The sequence below is a fragment of the Phyllobates terribilis genome, unplaced genomic scaffold (genome assembly GCF_046119375.1).
Source record: "Phyllobates terribilis strain yellow unplaced genomic scaffold, ASM4611937v1 Scaffold_2__4_contigs__length_985480577, whole genome shotgun sequence".
Lineage (NCBI taxonomy): Eukaryota > Metazoa > Chordata > Amphibia > Anura > Dendrobatidae > Phyllobates > Phyllobates terribilis.
In genome coordinates this window covers 400,228,957-400,252,103 of record NW_027362762.1, presented here as the reverse complement: position 1 = coordinate 400,252,103, position 23,147 = coordinate 400,228,957, and the positions used below count along the sequence as shown (strand labels likewise).

The 23,147-nt window shown below is 39.7% G+C and overlaps 1 protein-coding gene across 1 annotated transcript in view; it reads right to left on the bottom strand.

Annotated features, from left to right (window-relative positions):
* Nucleotides 1-294: 294 nt before the first annotated feature.
* The window catches only part of TSGA10 (testis specific 10), a 75,681-nt gene continuing 52,828 nt past the window's right edge, over nucleotides 295-23,147 (bottom strand). Inside the window, exons 15-20 of the mRNA XM_073664881.1 lie at nucleotides 20,258-20,443; nucleotides 19,362-19,571; nucleotides 12,382-12,584; nucleotides 9,578-9,686; nucleotides 7,006-7,148; nucleotides 295-520 (exon numbers count right to left, since the gene is read on the bottom strand). Of these exons, the coding sequence (XP_073520982.1) occupies nucleotides 496-520; nucleotides 7,006-7,148; nucleotides 9,578-9,686; nucleotides 12,382-12,584; nucleotides 19,362-19,571; nucleotides 20,258-20,443 (876 nt within the window). The 3' untranslated portion in view covers nucleotides 295-495. The remainder of the gene's footprint in view (nucleotides 521-7,005; nucleotides 7,149-9,577; nucleotides 9,687-12,381; nucleotides 12,585-19,361; nucleotides 19,572-20,257; nucleotides 20,444-23,147) is intronic.

Sequence of the window (23,147 nt, the reverse complement as noted above, 5' to 3'; positions counted from 1 at the left end):
CTTTCCAAGTGATGCTAAAATCGCTTGGAAAGCGCTTGACAACCCGCATGCGGAAATGCATGTGAAGAACGCTTCACATCCGCTTGTCCCTGGAAGGAAAAACGCATGTACAACCCGCATGTACAATCCGCATGTACAATCCGCATGCGTTTTTTCTGCCAGGGAGATGCAGAAACGTTCAGGAAAAAATCCAGAGCATTTCTGCATCGTGGGCACATAGCCTAATTATTATATAATTAAGAAATTGATGTTTTGTAGATGATCCCATGTATTCTACATAACATACAAAACCACTGAGAAGTGACTGCTTATTTATTATGTAACAGTTCTGTCACGGTCAAAAGAGAAAGTCATGGGCACAAAATGAGATCCCAGTATACGGTTACTCATATTTAATGATGATATGCAGCAAGACTCTGGACAAAGAAGATAGATAATGACTTTGAGATGACACTGAAGATGGATCTTGAAAGATCTTACATTTTTATCCATAGTTTAGTAGTCTCTAAATAGAAGACTCCTGCAAAAGAAATCATGACATAATGGTCAGAAATGTAATACAATTATTCATAGCCATAGTTTATATAGTGAGGAGAGACATAATGATCAGACAGGTAATACACATATGCAAAGTATAATAATATAATAACATATTTGGGTTTGTGATTAGTCTCTTACTAATTCTAGCTCTGCTTGCACAATACACATGCAATATATTACAAAGTGTCCACACCATTTAAACTGAACAGGCATGTTATTTCTATGGTTGAATCAACAATATCTATCCGGCTGACATCTCTAGTGCCACATAGCTAGGATATGGGTTGAAATCCAACCTGTCTGACTACTGTTTCTTCTCAATGGCAGATGTATAGGGATGTGGCTTTGTCATCATAAACTAGAAACTATCTGTGACGTTTGTTAAAGCGCTAAGAATGGCTACAACTATAGTTAACATAAAAGTTGGGTCAGGTTCTGTTCACAGCTATGTTATAAACTGGTTTTGGAGACTTCTATGTAGTTTTTAAATAGGAAAAAAAGCAAAAGAAAACATTCACATGCGCATTGTCGGGATAAATCAGGATGAAACAAACAGGATCAAGGAATAGGGCTATAGACCAGGTAAGCAGAACTTATTAACTGGCAGTGGAAGTCAATGATTCAGGTGTTTAAGTAGCAAACAGCCCCAGCCAGGTCTTTCTGGAAGAAGTAATCAAAACCAGACAAGTACTAACTCCATGGCTCCCTGATTTAGCAGCACCAAAAGTCCCAGAAATAAAACAGGACTGTGACTGTCACACATCGCTTGCAACAAAAATGCAGCCCATGGGCCAAAGAGGAGGCAGTGGGGACTGGAACCGGCACAGATTTTACATGCATTTACTCTATTCTGTTAGTATGCTACGAGCCAATCATCTTCTAGTCTCTACATTTTTCATAGGCTTACAGTTACCATATACTGTATTATTTCAGGTCATGCTCAGTTCACTATAGCTCTCTCGATATTGGATCCGATTGATGGGACATAGGCCTAGATTATGGGATTGCACTCAGCTTGTCATCACAGCACAATGTATAATAACAAGTAGTGAAGACAGAGTCAGACAATGTTAGAATGTGCAGAGGCAGCTTGTAACATTTTACTCTATAGGACGGCTCTACAGGAAACAGTAGCAGGACAATTGTCTCTTATTCTATTCACAGCTGAAGTCCCTAACAAAGAGGAGAGCTCAAGTGATGCTCCATCAGCACAGTGCTGTGAAACGCATTAGCCTGGGCTGATATCATAATACACCCAAACTTCCACAGCTCATAGATCAACCACGGTCCATTAAAAAAAAACATACAATATTAATGAAAAAAGTAACATAAGTAACATAGGCATAATGGAACTATGTCACATCCACAAACAATATGAACAAAAAAAAATTTAGAATACATATGAAATGGCGTGTGATATTAGCCTATATTTCAGACTTTTCCAGATATGAGGGCGGTAATTACACCAACATTGGTTAGGAACATTAGTGGACACTTGTGATACTGAGATAGTGACAGCACAATCCATCATGTGTCTATAACTCAACTACAAGATAAAAATGGAGCTGAATATTTGTCTCGGTCATGTTTCAGAATATCATGCTTGCCGGTATAGGGAGAGTCTTAGACTAAGTGCCCATGATGCAGAAATGCTGCATATTTTTTCCGCATCTCCCTGGCAGGAAAAACGAATGCGGATTTTACATGCATTTTTCCTGCCAGGTAGAAGCGTTTGTCAAGCGTTCTTCACATGCATTTCCGCATGCGGGTTACCAAGCGCTTTTCCAAGCGATTTTAGCATCACTTGGAAAAGTGCTTGACAACTTGGTCACACTATATAAATCCAGGTATATAAATCGAGGTTTAGCCAAGATCTTGGCTAAACCTTGTGAAACTTTGTTGCAGTCTCATGCCAAATCGGACGATAATCAAATTAGATTCATCACCCAGTTTAATAACCAATGGAGTCAACTTTTTTGTAGGCACTGGGATATCCTGAGAACAGATAAATGTGTAACAGGTTTGATACTTGAACAACCACTTTTGACGGCTAGACGTGCGCCCAGTCTTAGGGACAAACTTGTTAGGAGCCACTACACACGCCCAACATATAACACTTCTGAAGGGACTCATCTTAGGGGCATATTTCCATGTGGTGATTGCTCTGTGTGTCCACATATCTTGCCAGGACCCACTCTGATAAACCCAGGAGACAATCAACAGTATCCCCTGAGGGATTACATCAACTGTAGAACATCGAATGTAATTTATGCTCCAAGATGTACCTGTCCCAAGATATATGTGAGGCAAACTTCCCAACAGCTACGGAAAAGGGTACAACAACATATTTCTAATATTAACCTTGCGGAGCAGGATCTAAGAAAAGGTCGGGTAATCACGTCTGTGGAATCACATTTTTTGCACTTTCATTCGGCTAATCCTAAATATCCGCAAAATGGATTATACTAATGATCTGTTGAGATTGGAGTCTAGATAGATTTTCTTGCTTGATTTCGTTGCCCCTAAGGAATTAATGAGGACCTCTCATTCACGGGGTATCTCGTATTGGGCTACTTGACCATTGATCTTTTTTCATGTATTCTATATACATGACTTGTTTGCCTAATGGTAATTTTTCAAAAGCAAAAGGAAGGGAAAGAAAGGGGGAAAAGGGGAAGGAGAGGGAGGAGGGAAGGAGATAGGGGGAAGGGTGGAGGGAGAAGGGGAAAGGAAAAAAGGGAGAAAAACAAGAAAATTGTTCAAAGTTTTTTTTTTTTTTTGGCTTAATATATATTTCTCCTGACAGTCTAACCACTTTCTGTTGCGTCTGACTTATCAAATCAGTTGACTGAGTTTTAATTTTATTTCTTGGTAGGTATATACTTGTTACATGTTTTTTGTTTTTTTTTACGTTTTTCTCTTCTGGGGTATTTATTTATACTCACACTATGGGTGTGTTTTTTTATTTTTCATTTTTTGTATTATTTTTTGCATTGTTCCTTCGTATGTGTTTCGTGTTTTTTCACATTTTTACACTTTTCATTCTCTATTTATATTTTTTTAATTTTTATTTTTATTATTTTTTGCTTATTTAGAATTTTTGATTTTCTATTTTTGTTTCTATATTTTTCTACTGTATAAATGTTGTGTATACACACTTTTTGCTTACCTGGCGGACGTGCCATCCCCTTCTATCTTTTCTCTTTCTTTTTCCCTCTTCCCTCTCCTTTATTATACTGAACCGCGGTGTTATTCATCATGCCGCCTTGCTTGCGTTCCACTGCGGCCAGCATGTGGAACGCAAGTGCTCTAGACACAAGGAGACCGGGAGTGACGTTAGCGCGTCATTTCCAGTTGCGTTCCACCGCGATACCCGGTGGAACGCATGGCATTTCCGGCTGCTATTTCTATGGCGGTTTATTTATACCGCTGCTGCCTCTATGGCGGTTCATCTACACCGCACGGTTTGTGTCCTGGTACGCACACCTGTACCAGGACCGCAAATGCCTTTTCCCTCTCACTCATTACACCTGACAATGGTCACATGCTCCTTTGATCCTGGGTATTTAAACATGAGTAACACACTACCTCATTACCCCTGACAAAGCTGCTGGTGAGCAGCGACACGCGGTGGGTCCATTCACTTTGTAGGTAACTATATGCATTAACCCTTAATATAATGCTTTCATCTGCCAAGGCCATGTTTTTTACTGCAAATATTGATTGTTTATTAATATATTGATCCAGTGGTCAGAGATCTTAGGTATTGTTTTTTATCTGGATTCAATTAATAGACGTTTTTTCACAGTGCCTACAAAGTTTAGAGGTTCTCGGCATTTTTGGATTATTTTCCCATACCTCTTGTATCTAAATATTTTCTACACAAGTTATGTGTTTTAAGTGTTTTTTAAAAAAAAATTGTTTGTGTGTTGCTGATGTATTATTAATAACATTTTTTTAGATATCTTGCATTATATCTGGGAGTGCATGGTCTTTTGTTTGCCCTACGCCCTTTTCTCTTCTTTATACTATATAAATCCATGTAACCGGCATAGATTTATATAGTGTGACCAAGTAATAGTTAAAAAGAATAAGAATGGCAAAAAATAAAGATTATACTTATCTTCCGATGGCCCCCGGTCTCCTCAGCAATGCGTCCGGTGTGTTGCCAACGTCAGCGGTTGCATGACCTGTCACATGACTAAATGACGTCATGGAAGGTCCTTTTAGACCATCGTGAGCCGCCCAACACACCGGACGCATCACTGAGAAGACCGGGAGCCATTGGAAGGTAAGTATATTCTTTATTTTTTATTTTAAATTCTTTTTTTTTACAGGTACTATGGTACCCAGGTCTGGAGGAGAGTCTCCTTCTCCAGACCCGGGTACCATCCGCACATTGAAACGCTTAATATCCGCATGTCCACATGTAGTCATGCGGATATTATGCGATTCAATGCAAGTCAATGGCGACAATTACTCTGCGTGTCCGCAAAATTAATGGACATGCTGCGTATTTTTCTGCAATGATAATCCGCAGCGGAAATTTCCGCAGTATGTGCACAGCACATGCGGATTATCATTGGGGACCATGGGGCACGTATTACCAAGCATTTTTTCCGTGGCAAAAACGCTTGAAAAACGCATAGTGGGCACGCAGCCTTAAAGCTGCTGCTGCATTGTGTTCTGCTTTAACGATTTTTATGCTAATTTGGTATAGTGACCTGTCATTTTTTTGCTCTTTAGGACACACTTCAGGTTTTGCTGTAGTATTAAATCATTGTCTCCTGCACTGACGAGGGGCATCTGTCAATCAATGGGGCTTTGTCAGGCACTGTTCTGTATAACAGTAGTTTCCATAAGTTCATAATTTACAGGATAGGAATAAAAAAATATGGTGTAGAAGCAATGTATTAGTATAAAAAGGAAATAAAAAAGTCAGTCTTTTTTTTTTTTCAACTTTCTTTTCTATTCATGAATCAATTATGTTTGGAATGTATGATTGCCGCATTTACACGCAGTCCATGTGAGGACTTTATTGGTCTTGTCAAAACAGGATTGGGTTTTTTAAGATGAACTTCAATAGTTTTTGACAAGAAATTGTCCTGACACAGAAGTGTGAAGTCAGAGTAAACACCTACAGTTCAGAGATCTATTTGTATCTAAAAAGAAACCCTAGGACTAACCCAGGAAGCCTTAATTCTGATTTAACACACAAGTTGCAGGACCAGTCCTTTAGTATCAGCTGAATTCTCAACCAAAATACTAAAAAGCTTTCCTCTACAAAACCATTGTTCTAAGTGTCACGAGTTGCTCAGCAAGGCATTATTTTCTTTCTTTAGCGAGACCGATACTGCAAGTGTGGTTTTTGGGAAAGTTAGCTTTTTTTTTTTAACCTAAACAAAACTATAAATCATAATATAACAACAAAAATGTCATCTGAAATAGCACTATGCTTTTACATTTTATTTTTGGGGGAATTTTAATTCTTCTTAGGGTGGTTTTTGCATTTTATTTTAAGTAGAATTTTTTTTTCATCACTTTGTTCTTTAACATGAATATAGAGGGGCAAATGGCCACATCATTTCTATGGAAAACAGAAAAGAAAAGATTCCGAAAATGTAATAGTATTACAGCCTTTTCATTTGCAGAAAAAAAACCTGCAATATATAGGGCATCTTTTGATTAAAGCGTAACTATTATTTTGGAAAAAAATGTATATATTACATGCGCTACATAGTGTTGGTGATAGGTGGGGCTTTTGGTCCTGAGACCCCCACTAATCAGTGAAAATACTTCTCTGAGCAGTGTACGGGCACAATAATAAGTCTATGGGACTGCACACCACCACCACTTCAGAGCGGTGTTTTGAGCGATCAGGACACTATGCAGCGCCTATAACATACCAAAACTTTTACAAAATGATAGTTACACTTCAAGATTATTAGTGACTAATGTTCTTTTTAATTTCCTTTTTTCCCAATCTTTTTTTCTCAAAATATACTGTCACTTTTTTAACATACAATTTCACAGGATAAAAACTATCTAAAATGTTGAAAATGTTTCTGCACAGCGATGATAATGATGTTATTACTGATGAGTTGTCATTACTACATACAGTGATTGCTGGTTTCAGCTTCAACTTATAAGGTGATGGTATACTGCACTTCAGAAAGGCCTCTGTACCAGACGATAAAAGGGGACTATGGATTTCCAATAAAAGACGATTTTACTTGCACTTTAATATTCTGAATACTGGCAAACTTCTTTTTTTTTGTAGATTTAGCCTGAAATGGAAATCCACCTTGCATGTTGGCCCAATGGTTACTAATTATCTTTCCTGGTGCTGTCTAAAGCCAGTTAATCCGAAGGTTATTTATATTTATGCTGTGATACATGGTAATAGGTACAACATGTACTTCACTCTCCACCTTGGACAACTTTTTTACAATCTACGTCTCTCACCTCTCTGTCAACTTTTCTGGAGATCGGGATCGGCACTCAGAAGAACGGAAGGAGCGCTCTGGTGAGAGTCTGGATGGACTTGGAGTTCTTCTATAAGTTGAAGTTGGCTGAAAATTCTGGCGTCTGAGCTCTTTGACAGCAAACTCTCTATAAATGAGCAAGATAAGTTAATAAGAGCCATTAATAAAAGTCATAACAACTTATAATTTTCCTATTGAATCCAAGAACTATATATTTTATACATGAATTGCTATGTAACACCAGAAGATTTTACTTTTTAAAACAGGAAGAGAGGAGTCATAGGATGCTTGGAAGACCACCCTGTTATATATTAGAAACCAGGAACCAAGGTGCAGTATGACTTATTGGGTCAATGGCTGCATTAGGCTAAACTGAACAGGAAATTTGGCCTAGATTGCTTCTTTGGAGTGAATCTGTGAGGTTAGCTAAGATTGAAGGGGTTGCCCAGGATTAGAAAAAAGGCTGCTTTATTCAAAAAACAGTGCCACACCTGTCTACAGGATGTGTGTGGTATTGCAGGTCAGCTCCGTTCACTTCAATAGAGCTGATCTTTAATGCTATAGAATACCATATCTAACTAGTAGACAGATGTAGTGTTGCTTTTGGATGAAAGCTGCCATGCTTTTTTAATCTTGGAAAACTAAATGAGGGCACCAAATAATATACAACTGTATACCACTGAGTACAGCAGTCGCTTCTATACTATGCTGCTGTCAGAAAAGAAAGCAAAGGTGAGAGATCCATTTTAAAATAAACAATTGTACAATGGGTCACTGATAAGGAAGATCTCTACATACTGTATAATAGATGGAAAATAAGTATTTTCACTAAAACTTCCCCTGCAAGTATATATTTTTTTATTTTTTTTTTTAATAAGGAAAAGATTTGCCATGTGTTTGTTAATATAGTCTACATATGCATATATACACACGTGGTCAAAATTGTTGGTACCCCTCGTTTAATGAAAGAAAAACCCACAATGGTCACAGAAATAACTTGAATCTGACAAAAGTAATAATAAATTAAAAATCTATGAAAATGAACAAATGAAAGTCAGACATTGCTTTTCAACCCTGCTTCCACAGAATTTAAAAAAAAATTAAACTCATGAAATAGGCCTGGACAGAAATGATGGTACCACTGAAACAAATGTGACAAAAGGGACATGTTAAATCAAGTTGTGTCCACTAATTAGCATCACAGGTGTCTACAATCTTGTAATCAGTCAGTGGGCCTGTATATAGGGCTACAGATACTCACTGTGCTGTTTGGTGACATGGTGTGTACCACACTCAACATGGACCAGAGGAAGCAAAGGAAAGAGTTGTCTCTGGAGATTAGAAAAAAAATTATAGGCAAGCATGTTAAAGGTAAAGGTTATAAGACCATCTCCAAGCAGCTTGATGTTCCTGTGACTACAGTTGCACATATTATTCAGAAATTTAAGATCCATAGGGCTGTAGCCAACCTCCCTGGACATGGCCGTAGGAGGAAAATTGATGACAAATCAAAGAGACGGATAATACGAATGGTAACAAAAGAGCCCAGGATAACTTCTAAAAAGAGATTAAAGGTGAACTTCAAGCTCAAGGAACATCAGTGTCAGATCGCACCATCCGTCGTTGTTTGATCCAAAGTGGACTTTGTGGGAGACGACCGAGGAGAACACCATTGTTGAAAAAAAAATCATAAAAAAGCCAGACTGGAATTTGCCAAACTACATGTTGACAAGCCACAAAGCTTCTGGGAGAATGTCCTATGGACAGATGAGACAAAAATGGAAGTTTTTGGCAAGGCACATCAGCTCTATGTTCACAGATGGAAAAATGAAGCATATCAAGAATAGAACACTGTCCCTACTGTGAAACATGGAGGAGGTTCTGTTATGTTCTGGGACTGCTTTGCTGCATCTGGCACAGGGTGTCTTGAATCTGTGCAGGGTACAATGAAATCTCAAGACTATCAAGGGATTCTAGAGAGAAATGTGCTGCCCAGTGTCAGAATGCTTGGTCTCAGTCACAGGTCATGGGTCTTGGAACAGGATAATGACCCAAACACACACCTAAAAACATCCAAGAATGGCTAAAAGGAAAACATTGGACTATTTTGAAGTGGCCTTGTATGAGCCCTGATCTAAATCCTATTGAGCATCTTTGGAAAGAGCTGAAACATGCCGTCTGGAAAAGGCAACCTTCAAACACGAGACAACTGGAGCAGTTTGCTCATGAGGAGTGGGCCAAAATAACTGTCGAGAGGTGCAGAAGTCTCATTGACAGTTACAGGAATCATTTGATTGCAGTGATTGCCTCAAAAGGTTGTTCAACAAAATATTAAGTTAAGAGTACCATCATTTCTGTCCAGACCTATTTCATGAGATTAATTTTTCTTTAAATTCTGTGGAAGCAGGGTTGAAAAGCAATGTCTGACTTTCATTTTTCATTTTCATAGATTTTAATTTATTACTTTTGTCAAATTCAAGTTATTTCTGTGACCATTGTGGGTTTTTCTTTCATTAAACGAGGGGCACCAACAATTTTGACCACGTGTGTACTTGCCTTTCAAATCGTTCTGTTGATAGTTGTCTTCTTGTCATTTCAAGCTCGGCCTCTTGTTGAGCGATTTTGTTTCTCAGTTGTCCTGCTTCTCGATTCTGAGTGCCTCTGTATAATGGAAACAACATTTCAACATTTTATAAGGAGAATAAAAATCATGCTAAGGTAGCATTAAAAGTTTAATAACTTTACTAGTTATATTTTGTAAAAATGATTCAGATTATAAACAAGAATGTATTCAATATAAATCTAAACTGTGATACTAAACATAAAGCATAAAAATCAGAAGTGTTATAATTGAGAATTTTGAGAATGAAAGATCAGTTCAGGAGGAGAAAGAAGCAGATTTGTCTGATAAGATATATTACAAAGTTGCTTATTTTCATGTGTATTTTTGATTTCTGAAATAAAAATTAAAACAATGGTTACGCTTTAATCAATGATGGATTAATGAAAGAAAAGCCCATGCAGCCCATTAGAGAGCTTTTTAGATAATTGTCAATTACTTTTTGTCCCTTTAAAAAGAGGCAGCTACATATTAAAGAGATGTAATTCCTAAACTCTTACTCCAGTTTGGATGCGAAGACGCTCAAATTAAAGCCGAGAGTCTGCATTTTAAGCCCATATTGATTATATACCTGTATTTTAAATATATTTTGGTAAACAGCTAAAATGCCAAAACTTGTATCACTGTCCAAATATTTCTGGACCTAACTGTAAAAGGGTTCTCCACTTTTTGACATTCCCCGATTGAACAATTTTCTGACAATAATAAACGGATCACAAAGTGTCAGTCTACAGCTGTAATCTTTGGGGAAACCGGTTAGCAAGTGTTAATCTTTTTTGCAGCAACACCACAGGGTAAATGAAGCAATGCACAATGCCCATTGAAAACAAGGTGCTGACTATATAATGCAGGACAGGGAATGTACACCGGAGCAAGAAATACTCTTCATAACTGCTCCCCACACCAGTCAAGAGCTGAGGATGCAGAACAGAAGACTTCACTCTATCAAAGGGAATCTGTCAGGATGTTTTTGCTATATAATCTGAGAGCAGCATAACATATGGCAAGAAAGCCTGATTCCAGGGATGTGTCACTTACTCAGCTGCTTAGTGTAGTTTTCATAGAATTCCAGTTTCCACACGTACTGGAGACACTTACACATATAGACCCATTCAAATGAATGGGTCTGTGCACATGTCATTGTGTTTCCACGGACCGTGTGTCCATGGGCAAGACACGCTGACATGTCCGCAAAACGTTCCACACACATGCACACTGAAGACACATGGATGACATCCATGTGTCATCAGTGTGACACGTACTGGTGCCTGGGAAACATTGGTAAAGTTCCCTTGCGCAAGGTGCTGGAGGCAGCTCTCATCATTGTCCCCTGCTCACGCTGAGATCAGCGCAAGCAAGGGACAATGTTGAGAGTTGCATTCATCCCCCGCTGTCTACATAGAGGCTCGCTCTTGCCACAGCTTCCTGCCCTCCTGCTGGTCCCCTTTTTGAGCGTCATTTCTTTACCTTTTGGGTGAGTTGTCTCTGTCTCCTTACGAAACGGACCATGGCTGTCTATTATTATACTTAAGACACAGGCTTACTCGATTCCAAATCACACTTCCTTTTGTATTATGCTCTTTGGGGCCCTCTGGGGATTGGATGTCTATTTTCTATTCTTTCTTTGTCTTTTATATATTTTTTCCTGCCTTCTCTCTTACTTTCAGGCCCAAGTATATAGTGGGGCCGTTTGTTCCGCATGTTTGCACATTTTGTAATGTATTCTGGAATTATGTATTGATATTTTATATAATAATAAAGCTATTATATGCCATTATACTCGTGTTCCTCCTGTGTGCACATAGAGTGTAAAATTAAGAATAAAATAAAAAACACATTATACTCCCCTTCACACCTAATCCCCTGAAGCCTTGTCCTCTGTAAAAAAAACAAAAATAAAAAACAATATCTCTCACCTGTCCGAAGTTGAAAGAATCCTAGTGTCCCATGCTGTAATGCATCTGTGTGACAATTGCTCATCAACATGAGTGGTGGCATGAGGTGATCACACACGCTGAGGAGCAGGGGAGAATGACTCACTGCAGCGAGCGGGCCCCTGAACTGCGGTGACCTCAGTGAGATCATCGCAGTTCACCGCAATAATTTCAGAACTAAACTGACCTGTTTATTACCTGAAGATTCTTGGGTAAGCAATCAGTGTAAGGGCCCATTTAAACTAGCTGATAATTGTGATAGGAACACTCATTTCAGAATTATCGACCTGTCTCAACAGACCAGCATTCACCCAATGAATGAGTAACTCTCATTCATCATGTGAAATGATTTTTAAGTTAGCTTAAAAATCATTATTCTCTGCAGCACACTGTCCAGTGTAAACAGGTGATGTGCTGCCGAGAACATAATGTTCTAAACTTCTATAGCACACAGAACCATCATATTAACTATCATATTTTTTGCATATAAGGGTAGTCCAGCTGTCCAAACAGGTTATGAAACAATTGCTGATCAGCTTACATGTAGCCGATCAAAGGTTGTTTAAAGCCAGCGATTGTCACATGTAAATGTGGCCTAATTGAGATTGCGTTATCTTTATCGTAGGCTTCTAATTGCAGGCTTTTGCATCTATATCTGTTTAGAAAAGCCTTTCCATATGCAAATGTCAAATATTATTGGCACTGTGTGTTTAGCAGAATGGCTGTAGCTTAAAGTGATACTATGTAATATTAGCTAGACACTAGACTGCAGATTTAGCAGCTGTAAAGAGCATTTACTTACAGTTTGGTCTCTGCCAACATCAGCTGATCTCCAAGCAGCAGAAGTTCTGAGTCAAGTTCCTGGACTCGCACTTGGGACTGGAACTCTTTGTCTTGGTTTGATACTAAGATGGCTTCCAGGTTCTTCACAGCAATCCTCTCACTGGCCAGTTGCTTCCTCAAGAGTTCTATCTCTGAGTGACAGGATTCCAGTTCTTGCTGCAGCTGAACATGCAGAAGAGAAGAGATGTCTGACTTTACAAAACATTGCTGATTGTTGACAGAAAGTTCATGTTTTAGCTTTACTTCACCGCCGTTTCACCATAATATACTATCATCATCATTAAGTGAGTTTTCCAACTTTAGAAAAGTGGACCCCAATCACCTTCTCACACAGAGCCCTGCAGGTTTGGATTTCTTTTTCCCTTAATAATAAAGACCTTCATTTAAAACTGCATTTTTGTCTTTACTTGTGTGATCTTTGTCTAATATTTAAATTTGTTTTGTTATCTGAAACATTTAAATGTAACAAACGTGCAAAAAAATAAGAAATCAGGAAGGGGGCAAATACTTTTTAACACCACGGTAGCACTCACCCTCCCTGGGTCCAGCACCGTCTCTTCACCGCTGCTCCAGTTTCAGTATTTTGACTGCAGCAGTGACATCACTTCAACAGCTCATATCACAGCTGCAGCCAATCACCGAGTTCAGTGTCTCTGCTGATGTAGATGGCACAAGACGCTGAGCTTGGTGATTGGTTTGCAGTGGTGATGCAAACTGTCAATATGATGTTACCACTGCACCCAAAACACTAAGACTGAAGCAGCGGAGTACTATCTACCGAGCAGATGAGTACTATCTACAGAGCAGATGAGTACTATCTACAGAGCAGATGAGTACTATCTGATTTTGTTATTTTTTATTACCGGAAACCATTAGGGTCCACTTTTCTAAAACTGGAAAACCCCTTTAATAAGAATAATGATATTTAGGACTTTATAATTTAAACTTTGAGAGTTGTGTATAAAAATGGCCGCAGGCACATTTTTTCTACAATAGATAGAGTTGAAATGGAAAAAAAAAATATTATATGAATGGGGTACCTAAAGTTCTGGAGCCAAATATAACAATCAGTCCCTACTGAGGTGCCACTTGACATGCATACACTCCCCATGTTATTTTCATGCTGGCTAGCTAACATTGAGGAAGCACATGTTAACTTGGAATCAGTCCCTATAGGCTCCGTATCAGCTGCAGATCAGCTTCTATGGAATGTACATTCTTGACACGCATCATATATATAAAGCATTTCACAATAATCCAGGTTAGAGAGAAAAAATATTATATTTATGAAGTGCCGAAGTTGTGCCCTATTAATATAAAATTGTCCACATTACAGTATGTCACTAAAACATGTGCCCCAACCTGTTACTCTGTAGCTATGCAGGAAACACATGTATTAATATGTAGGGTAACATATTCTAAACCATGTAATGCAGACGTTAAGGTGACACAAGCTTTTTAATCTTGGCCATACATGGAAAATTGATTTAAAAGTCTACCAGCATGTAAATATAATACCTTTAGCCACATGTATTGCACAATATTAGTGCATACAGCTAAACAATAAGGCTGTATGCACACTGCAAAGCCAATTGCACTGACTGTCCCTATGGATATGTATAAGGAGTAGTCTGGTCTAAAACTACAAGTCTGCAGTCACACTATGTGACTACAGACTTGTGAACCGTCACAATGCGCACACTGCTCGCTGTGAGGATTCCCCGGTGTCAGAACTGGAAACGGCGGATATGTGACTGCAAGTATTTAATATGCATACCCCAACTACTGTAGACTGTTTCCGGCCTCGCTCAATATACTTGCATTGACAGAGGAAGTCCCCATTTAGTCTGATAGTGCCCGGGAGTATGTACAGTACAGACCAAACGTTTGGACACACCTCATTTAAAGATTTTTCTGTATTTTCATGACTTTGAAAATTGTACATTCACACTGAAGGCATCAAAACTATGAATTAATGTAGTATCGGTGTCTCTCCCTCTTACCGCCGCGCTCCCGGTCCGGCATCTTCTGGCTTTCCTGCTTCTGCTGCTGCCGGCACGCGCAGCTTCCCGGGCACTGTGCTTAGGGCGCGCGCTCCCTCCCTCTTAAAGGGGCCACGCACGCTGTCCTAAGGAGTCCCTGGCCAATGGCCGGAGGACCTCTCATATAAAAGGCACCTCCTCCAAAATGGAGGTGCCCGTGCAAGGTTGTAGCTTTGTGTCCTAAACTCTGCTTCAGGCCTCAGGTCCCGCTGCTAGTCTGACTACCAGTCCAGTCCGCCAGCCTCACTACCAGTCCAGTCCAGTCCGCCAGCCTGACTACCAGTCCAGTCCGCCTGCCTGACTACCAGTCCAGCCCGCCAGTCTCACTACCTGTCTCCGCCAGCCAAGTGTACTCTCCAGCCCGACGGTCTGCCTACGATCCAAACCCGCCAGTCTGTCTATGGGCCTGGCTTGCCTGCCTACCCGGAGAACGTACCAGTTACCTGCCGTGCCTATCAGTCAGCCTACCTGGAGGCTCCTCCTGCCGTGCCTATCAGTCAGCCTACCTTGAGGCTCCTACCAGTTACCTGCCGTGCCTACCCGGAGGCTCCTGCCAGCTACCCGTGGGAGTCACCTGCTCATATACAAGGACAGGCCCAGAGTAGCACCTGGTCCCTCTGCTCGGTCCTTCCCTGGTTTACGGAGTCGATTGAGCCGCCGTGCGACCTTGGTCAGTCCGAGTTGATACCTAGTTACGCCCCTCTGGTCCCTCCTTGCTCCGCAGCACAGAGGTTCCATCACCCGGATCCGTAACAATTAACACATGTGGAATTATATACTTAACAAAAAAGTGTGAAACAACTGAAAATATGTCTTATATTCTAGGTTCTTCAAAGTAGCCACCTTTTCCTTTGATGATTGCTTTGTACACTCTTGGCATTCTATTGATGAGCTTCAAGAGGTAGTCACCGGAAATGGTCTTCCAACAATCTTGAAGGAGTTCCCAGAGATGCTTAGCACTTGTTGGCCCTTTTGCCTTCACTCTGTGGTCCAGCTCACCCCAAACCATCTCGATTGGGTTCAGGTCTGGTGACTGTGGAGGCCAGGTCATCTGGCGTAGCACCCCATCACTCTCCTTCTTGGTAAAATAGCCCTTACACAGCCTGGAGGTGTGTTTGGGGTCATTGTCCTGTTGAAAAATAAATGATGGTCCAACTAAACGCAAACCGGATGGAATAGCATGCCGCTGCAAGATGCTGTGGTAGCCATGCTGGTTTAGTATGCCTTCAATTTTGAATAAATCCCCAACAGTGTCACCAGCAAAGCACCCCCACACTATCACACCTCCTCCTCCATGCTTCACGGTGGGAACCAGGTATGTAGAGTCCATCCGTTCACCTTTTCTGCGTCGCACAAAGACACGGTGGTTGGAACCAAAGATCTCAAATTTGGACTCATCAGTCCAAAGCACAGATTTCCACTGGTCTAATATCCATTCCTTGTGTTCTTTAGCCCAAACAAGTCTCTTCTGCTTGTTGCCTGTCCTAAGCAGTGGTTTCCTAGCAGCTATTTTACCATGAAGGCCTGCTGCACAAAGTCTCCTCTTAACAGTTGTTGTAGGGATGTGTCTGCTGCTAGAACTCTGTGTGGCATTGACCTGGTCTCTAATCTGAGCTGCTGTTAATCTGCGATTTCTGAGGCTGGTGACTTGGATAAACTTATCCTCAGAAGCAGAGGTGACTCTTGGTCTTCCTTTCCTGGGGCGGTCCTCATGTGAGCCAGTTTCTTTGTAGCGCTTGATGGTTTTTGCAACTGCACTTGGGGACACTTTCAAAGTTTGCCCAATTTTTCGGACTGACTGACTTTCATTTCTTAAAGTAATGATGGCCACTCGTTTTTCTTTACTTAGCTGCTTTTTTCTTGCCATAATACAAATTCTAACAGTCTATTCAGTAGGACTATCAGCTGTGTATCCACCAGACTTCTGCACAACACAACTGATGGTCCCAACCCCATTTATAAGGCAAGAAATCCCCCTTATTAAACCTGACAGGGCACACCTGTGAAGTGAAGACCATTTCCAGTGACTACCTCTTGAAGCTCATCAAGAGAATGCCAAGAGTGTGCAAAGCAGTCATCAAAGCAAAAGGTGGCTACTTTGAAGAACCTAGAATATAAGACATATTTTCAGTTGTTTCACACTGTTTTGTTAAGTATATAATTCCACATGTGTTAATTCATAGTTTTGATGCCTTCAGTGTGAATGTACAATTTTCATAGTCATGAAAATACAGAAAAATCTTTAAATGAGAAGGTGTGTCCAAACTTTTGGTCTGTACTGTATATCATAAACTTGCGATCACATGACCGTCGCTACGGGCGACGACATCAAAGAATCCTCACAGCTCGCAGTGCGCACGTTGTGAGGATTCACAAGTCTGCAGACACAGAGAGTGACTGGAGACTTGCAGTTTTAGACCAGACAACCCCTTTAATACATGTATTATTCACCTGTCTTGTCTCCAGCGCTTGTGTTTGCTCCCTTCTCCTTTGGCCACCTCCCTTTGCAGTAGTCCAAACCAAGTATTATTATTATTAATTTATATAGCGCCATTGATTCCATGGTGCTGCTGTACATAAGAAGGGGTTACATACCAAATACAGATATCACTTACAGTAAACAAACTAACAATGATAGACTGGTACGGAGGGAAGAGGACCCTGCTCTTGTGGGCTTACATTCTACAGGATCTCAAGTAACCTGGCGAACTCCTCTAACAACATCCATCATCACCTCTTAAGGCCAGCTCAGGCAGAGGCCTATACTTCACTGCTTTCCTACGGTTAACCATTTCCTTGCTACAAGCCCATTTGAATGAATCACTACTTTTACTGTTTGTTCTGCTGGAAGATACTATTTGAATTCATTTTTCGGTTACTCTTGTGACTAACTGCTTCCCTAACGGAAAATATCAATGTCCTAAAAAAATTATTGTTCCATTGTGTATCTGCACACCTGGCTATGGTTCATCTCTGCTATCCGCTCTACTTGTTTGTCTGTCGGCTTGCATACTTAGCTTTCCTGGTTCTTGATGATCCATGTGTCGTCTGTGAAGACCCCTCATCTCTGAGCTGTTTTATAAGATTAAGGGAGCTACCATCTTCACTAAACTATACACGCGTGAAGTTTATCACCTAATCTGCATTAAAGGAAATCTGTGAGTTCCTAACAATTCTCCTTGTAATAAAGTTTGGCATTCCACCAAAAACATCAATTTAAAGACTTGTAAGAATCTGGCTCCTAGGTTTATCATGCCACTCCAAGTTATTCAGCAAATCATCCAGTCACTTTCCGTCAGAGATTTCTTTTCACGTTAAAAATTCCCAATGTTTTTCATACCTCCTCACTACGTCCTCTGGTCTTCAAGATATTCTCATCTATTGTTAGACAGCTCCTGCCTCTGATTCTGACATGAAATATGAGATCAATCAATTTCTGGACTGTATAAAGGTTTGTGGGAATCTCTTATACTACCTGAGGCATAGAGATTCCACCTCACCAGGTGAGCCCATCACATCATGTTTTAGATCATACAGCAGTTCTACAAATCCTTGAAGAATTACTCCCATCTTCATAGATGAGTGTTGTTAAATAGTGCTTGTAAAAACAAGCACTTTTGAAATTTACTGAAAATACTTTTTTTTCCTTTGTAGACAGCTTGTTGCCTAGGTCACAGACCACCACTCTTATTTAACAGTAGTGGCTGAGCATGCTCAGTGCTTACAAGCTCTTTTCTATTGAGCTTGTAACAATTGCTTTGAAGCTGGCTGGGATCACTGGTGCACACTGTTATCCCCTAATCAGAGCAAGCTTCAGTGCAGTGCTTACAAGCTAAACAGTAGTGATGGTCGGTCATCTAGGCAATGGGCTGTAAAGAAAAGAAAATTGTTTCTAGCTCAAGAACAGCTAAAATTTTTTAATAAGCAGCAAATTGCGAAAGTGCTTGTTTTTACAACACTATGCAACAACACTCATCTATGAAGATGGGAATTACTCTTAGGAGGGAATGTGTATTTCAAAAAATGACCTATTGTTTAAATCATGTTTTTGTGTTTTTTGTTATGACTGAGGGCCAGTTGCACCTGAAAGGTTTAAGCTAAATCTATATCCCCTGTTTGTGGAGCCATTTAATATGTTTTTTAAACTGAAAAAATAAACTTAAGGTTATATTGTGCATACTGGCTTATCTGCTTATCTCCTTTCCTCAAGTTGTTATGCTAAATATATATTTTTACAAATTGGCAATGTTTTTTTCCCATGTCTCTAGTTGTATTAAAAACAAAAATCATTTTTTTACTCTGGCCTTTGGGGTTATTTTAGGCTCATACTTCCTGCTACTTCAGGAAATCCACATATACAGAAGGGGCAATAGACTGACGCAGCCCCTGCTTTTGTGTTGATGCATCTAATGAATGTGTGCAATTGTCATTATGAAGGGAGTGGGAGAAGGGTCGGGTGTGACATCACTTATTGTGAATGCTGGATCCTGTGTTATCAGATATGTATAGGTGTTATCTGTCATTGTAATCCTGTCTCTGATGATAATGAGCTTGCTCTTCCTGTAGAAATAGCAGTATTAGTCTAAAATAGCCCAAGTGACCAGCGTGAAAACTGCACTGTCATAGAGAAAAATTAAAATCCATAAGACATCTCCGGAGAGGGGATATAGCACCCTCACATTGAACATATGGGATTAGTTATATCTAGGGAAGAGAGAAACTAATTAGAACTGGGGAAGACAACTAACACTGCAACCTCCGTTGAAGTAATGGCCTCCTGCAGTGAACAGGCAATGACCACTAGAAATTTGTTCTGGGATAAAGACACCAATGCTGGGATTCGTGTATTCAGAGGCGGAGAAGTATAGGAGCAGGTAATATGTTTCCCATAACATACCATATCTGCATCTTGTGCTTTGGCACAGAGTTGGCGATTTATCATTTCTTTACCAGAATCCAGTTTAACGCAAAGTTCCCTTGTAGATGCCAGATCACTCAGGGCAGATGACTTCTCTGCTCTAACCTGTTGCAGCTCTTCTTCCATCCTTGTAGTTGATTTGGTCAAAGAACTTATCTGAGATTTGTAAGACTGCTCAGATGTTATATGCTAAAACCCAATAGGAAAAGAACAGATGCATTAGAAGTGAGTCTGAAATAGCCTGCAAAGCTGTAAGTAAATCATGAGGCTACGTTCCCACTATGAGTTTTTGGTGAGTTTTTTACGCTGTTTATTTTAGAAAAAATGCAAGTGACCTATTTTACTTAATGGGTGCAGAAAATCTGCAACATCAAAAACTCATCAAAAGCGTGTCGTGGGAACGGAGCCTTACAAGTTGAAGATTTATTTCAGTCATTTAAGGCTTGATTACATGGTCACATAACCTTGCATGCAAATACTTTATTATTTAAGATAGAATTTACAATTGCTGCAGTTGCATGAAAGTAATCTGCAAACACCCAAGAAGAGTTTCATTTATAAAAGTAGTGCAGATATAGGGTGCTTGGTCATCAGCAAATCAGAAGACATATTTGGCTCGATTTTCTAAACTCACTTTTCTTTGTCTTGTTGTATTCGCTGACATTTTTAAGCCAAATTCTTCAAAATGTTGCAAGCGCTTCATGAATTTTACACAAAATTAAAAACGCTCTTTATTTATGTCCTGAACCCGTTCTGCAACTTTGTAGCGCAAAAAGTCACATATTCCGCTAAAATGACGCAACATTAACTCCAAAACAAAAATCATCACTTTTACCCTCCCAGTAACGTAATTCCCATCTTTATAGATATCTTACTTGTTCAGACTCTAATTGTAAGGCATCAGCTCTTTCTTTAAGTCTTCGGAGTTCTGACTCTGCACCAATAAGATCCAACTTTGTAGAATTAAATTCCTTCTCCAGTTGGTGAAATTTATCTTCCCAAATATCCGCCCTAGATGAGGATTTGCGATAATTTTCAAGGAGGTCTCGATTTTCTTTTTCCTGTCAATGGAGAAATCATTTTCCAAATAACTATGAGTCGGCACTCACCAACAGGAAACTTATAGAAACTACATGGATGGCCATAGCCACAGAGCTTCTGTGAGAACGCAAAATTCAACCTGGTGTAGTTGTCAATGACAATTATAAATCTTACATGAAACAGCCATATCTACTACCATAATTCTTAAAAATAAATTATATTATTCACATTTAATAAAAATAATGAAAAAAGTGGAAAAGGATCACTCCAACAAAGATCATCATACAGAGTGTATACAATTTCATATAACACGTCATACAATATAAATAGTCTCACAGGTTCATTAATTCAGTTAAATCCCATTTAAAATTAGGTGCAAAGTGCAAGGTAAATGAATAATATTTATATGATGCACTATTCATATATATTAGGGATTGTTGTTATACTTTATGAATGCATTGGCTATTTCATTATGAATTTCATATTCTTTAATTATTTATTTACCTTGCAATGTGCACCTTATTTAAATGAGATTTAACTGAATAAGTGAACCTGTGAGACTATTTGTATTGTGTGAAATTTTATATGAAATTGTACATACGGACCACTTACCCTCTTATGATGATCATGATTGAAGTGATCCTTTTCCACTTTTTGAATTGTTCTAAATGTGCATATTAAAATGTATCTTTAATTATTATGGTAGTAAGGCTGCGTGCCCACTATGCGTTTTTCAAGCGTTTTTGCTGCAGAATTTCCGCAGCAAAAACGCTTAAAAAACGCTTGGTAATACGTGCCCCATGGTCCCCAATGATAATCCGCATGTGCAGTGCACATGCTGCGGAAATTTCCACTGCGGATTATCATTGCGGAAAAATACGCAGCATGTCCATTAATTTTGCGGACACACAGCGTAATTGCCGCCATTGACTTGCATTGAATTGCTTAATATCCGTGTCAGCACATTTGCACAAACGGATAATATGCGTTTCAATGTGCGGATGGTGCCCGGGTTTGGAGAAGAGTAGACTCTCCTCCAGACCCAGGTACCATAGAACCTGTAAAAAAAAGAATTTAAAATAAAAAATAAAGATTATACTTACCTTCCGATGTCCCTCGGTCTCCATAGCGATGCGTCCGGTCTTTTGTACGGCTTGCGGTGGCGTGAGGACCTGCCATGACGTCATTGAGTCATGTGACAGGTCACACGACCGCTGACGTCGGCGGTCGCGTGACCTGTCACATGACTCAATGACGTCATCGCAGGTCCTTCACACCACCGCGAGACACTGGGGAGACCGGATGGAGCGGAGAAAATACCGGGGGCCATACAACATACCTGACGCATCGCTATGGAGACCGAGGGACATCGGAAGGTAAGTATAATCTTTATTTTTTACCATTCTTAATCTTTTTTTTTTAACTATTAACTTGGTCACACTATATAAATCCATGGCGGTTGCATGAATTTATATAGTGTGACCAAGTTGTCAAGCACTTTTCAAGTGATGCTAAAATCGCTTGGAAAAGCGCTTGATAACCCGCATGCAGAAATGCATGTGAAGAACGCTTCACAAACGCTTCTACCTGGCAGGAAAAACGCATGTATAATCCACATGTACAATCCACATGCGTTTTTCTTGCCAGGGAGAAGCGGAAAAAATAAGCAGCATTTTTGCATCATGGGCACATAGCCTAAGTGTGGCTGTTTCATGTAGGATTTATAATAGGAAACTTTTATATCACTAATTAACTGGTTAAAGGGAACCTGTCACTTGATTCATGCTGCCCCAACCTCCATTGTAGCCAAGCAGATTTGTCTCTGAAATGCTCTGGCGTTTCAGAGAAAATATACTTTATAGATCCGGATTCTCCCAACACATCTAACGGTGATTGATAGGTACATGATTATGGGTGTTTTTAATTATGATTCAATAAAGGAATTAAATTTTTACACTAGGTTCTAGAATTTTATAAATTTTTGGATCCATTACTACTACTACTCCATGTACCAGGCTACTACACTGATGAGCTTTCTTCTTTGATCATCTAACCATACATACCATTATGATACCACCTTAGGCAGTGCAGAAGACCGTACTTCCTGCCCTACTGCAATCAGACAAAACATTGGATCGCACTTGGACCAATGTTATTCGATGGAGCCGAGCACATGTGAGAGGGAAAAAAAAGTCAATGAGTCTTTGGAAAAAATCTGACTGCGCTCGGATGATATCTGAGTGCAGTTCGAGTGGACTGATAAAATGGAGAAAATCAAATCACATTCTCATCAAACTCTAATCAGAGTGTGATTAGCATAATTGGACCGATTCTCTCAGATGAGAGAAAATACGCTTGAGTAACCCTAGACTTATTCACATACAGTCTTATACACATACAGTGGTGGCCAAAAGTATTGGCACCCCTGCAATTCTGTCAGATAATAATCAGTTTCTTCCTGAACATGATTGCAATCCCAAATTCTTTGGTATTATTATCTTCATTTAATTTGTCTTCAATGAAAAAACACAAAAAGAATTGTCCTAAAGCCAAATTGGATACAATTCCACACCAAACCTAAAAAAAGGGGTGGACAAAAGTATTGGCACTGTTTGAAAAAATCATGTGATGCTTCTCTAATTCGTGTAATTAACAGCACCTGTAACTTACCTGTGGCACCTAACAGGTGTTGGCAATAACTAAATCACACTTGCAGCCAGTTAA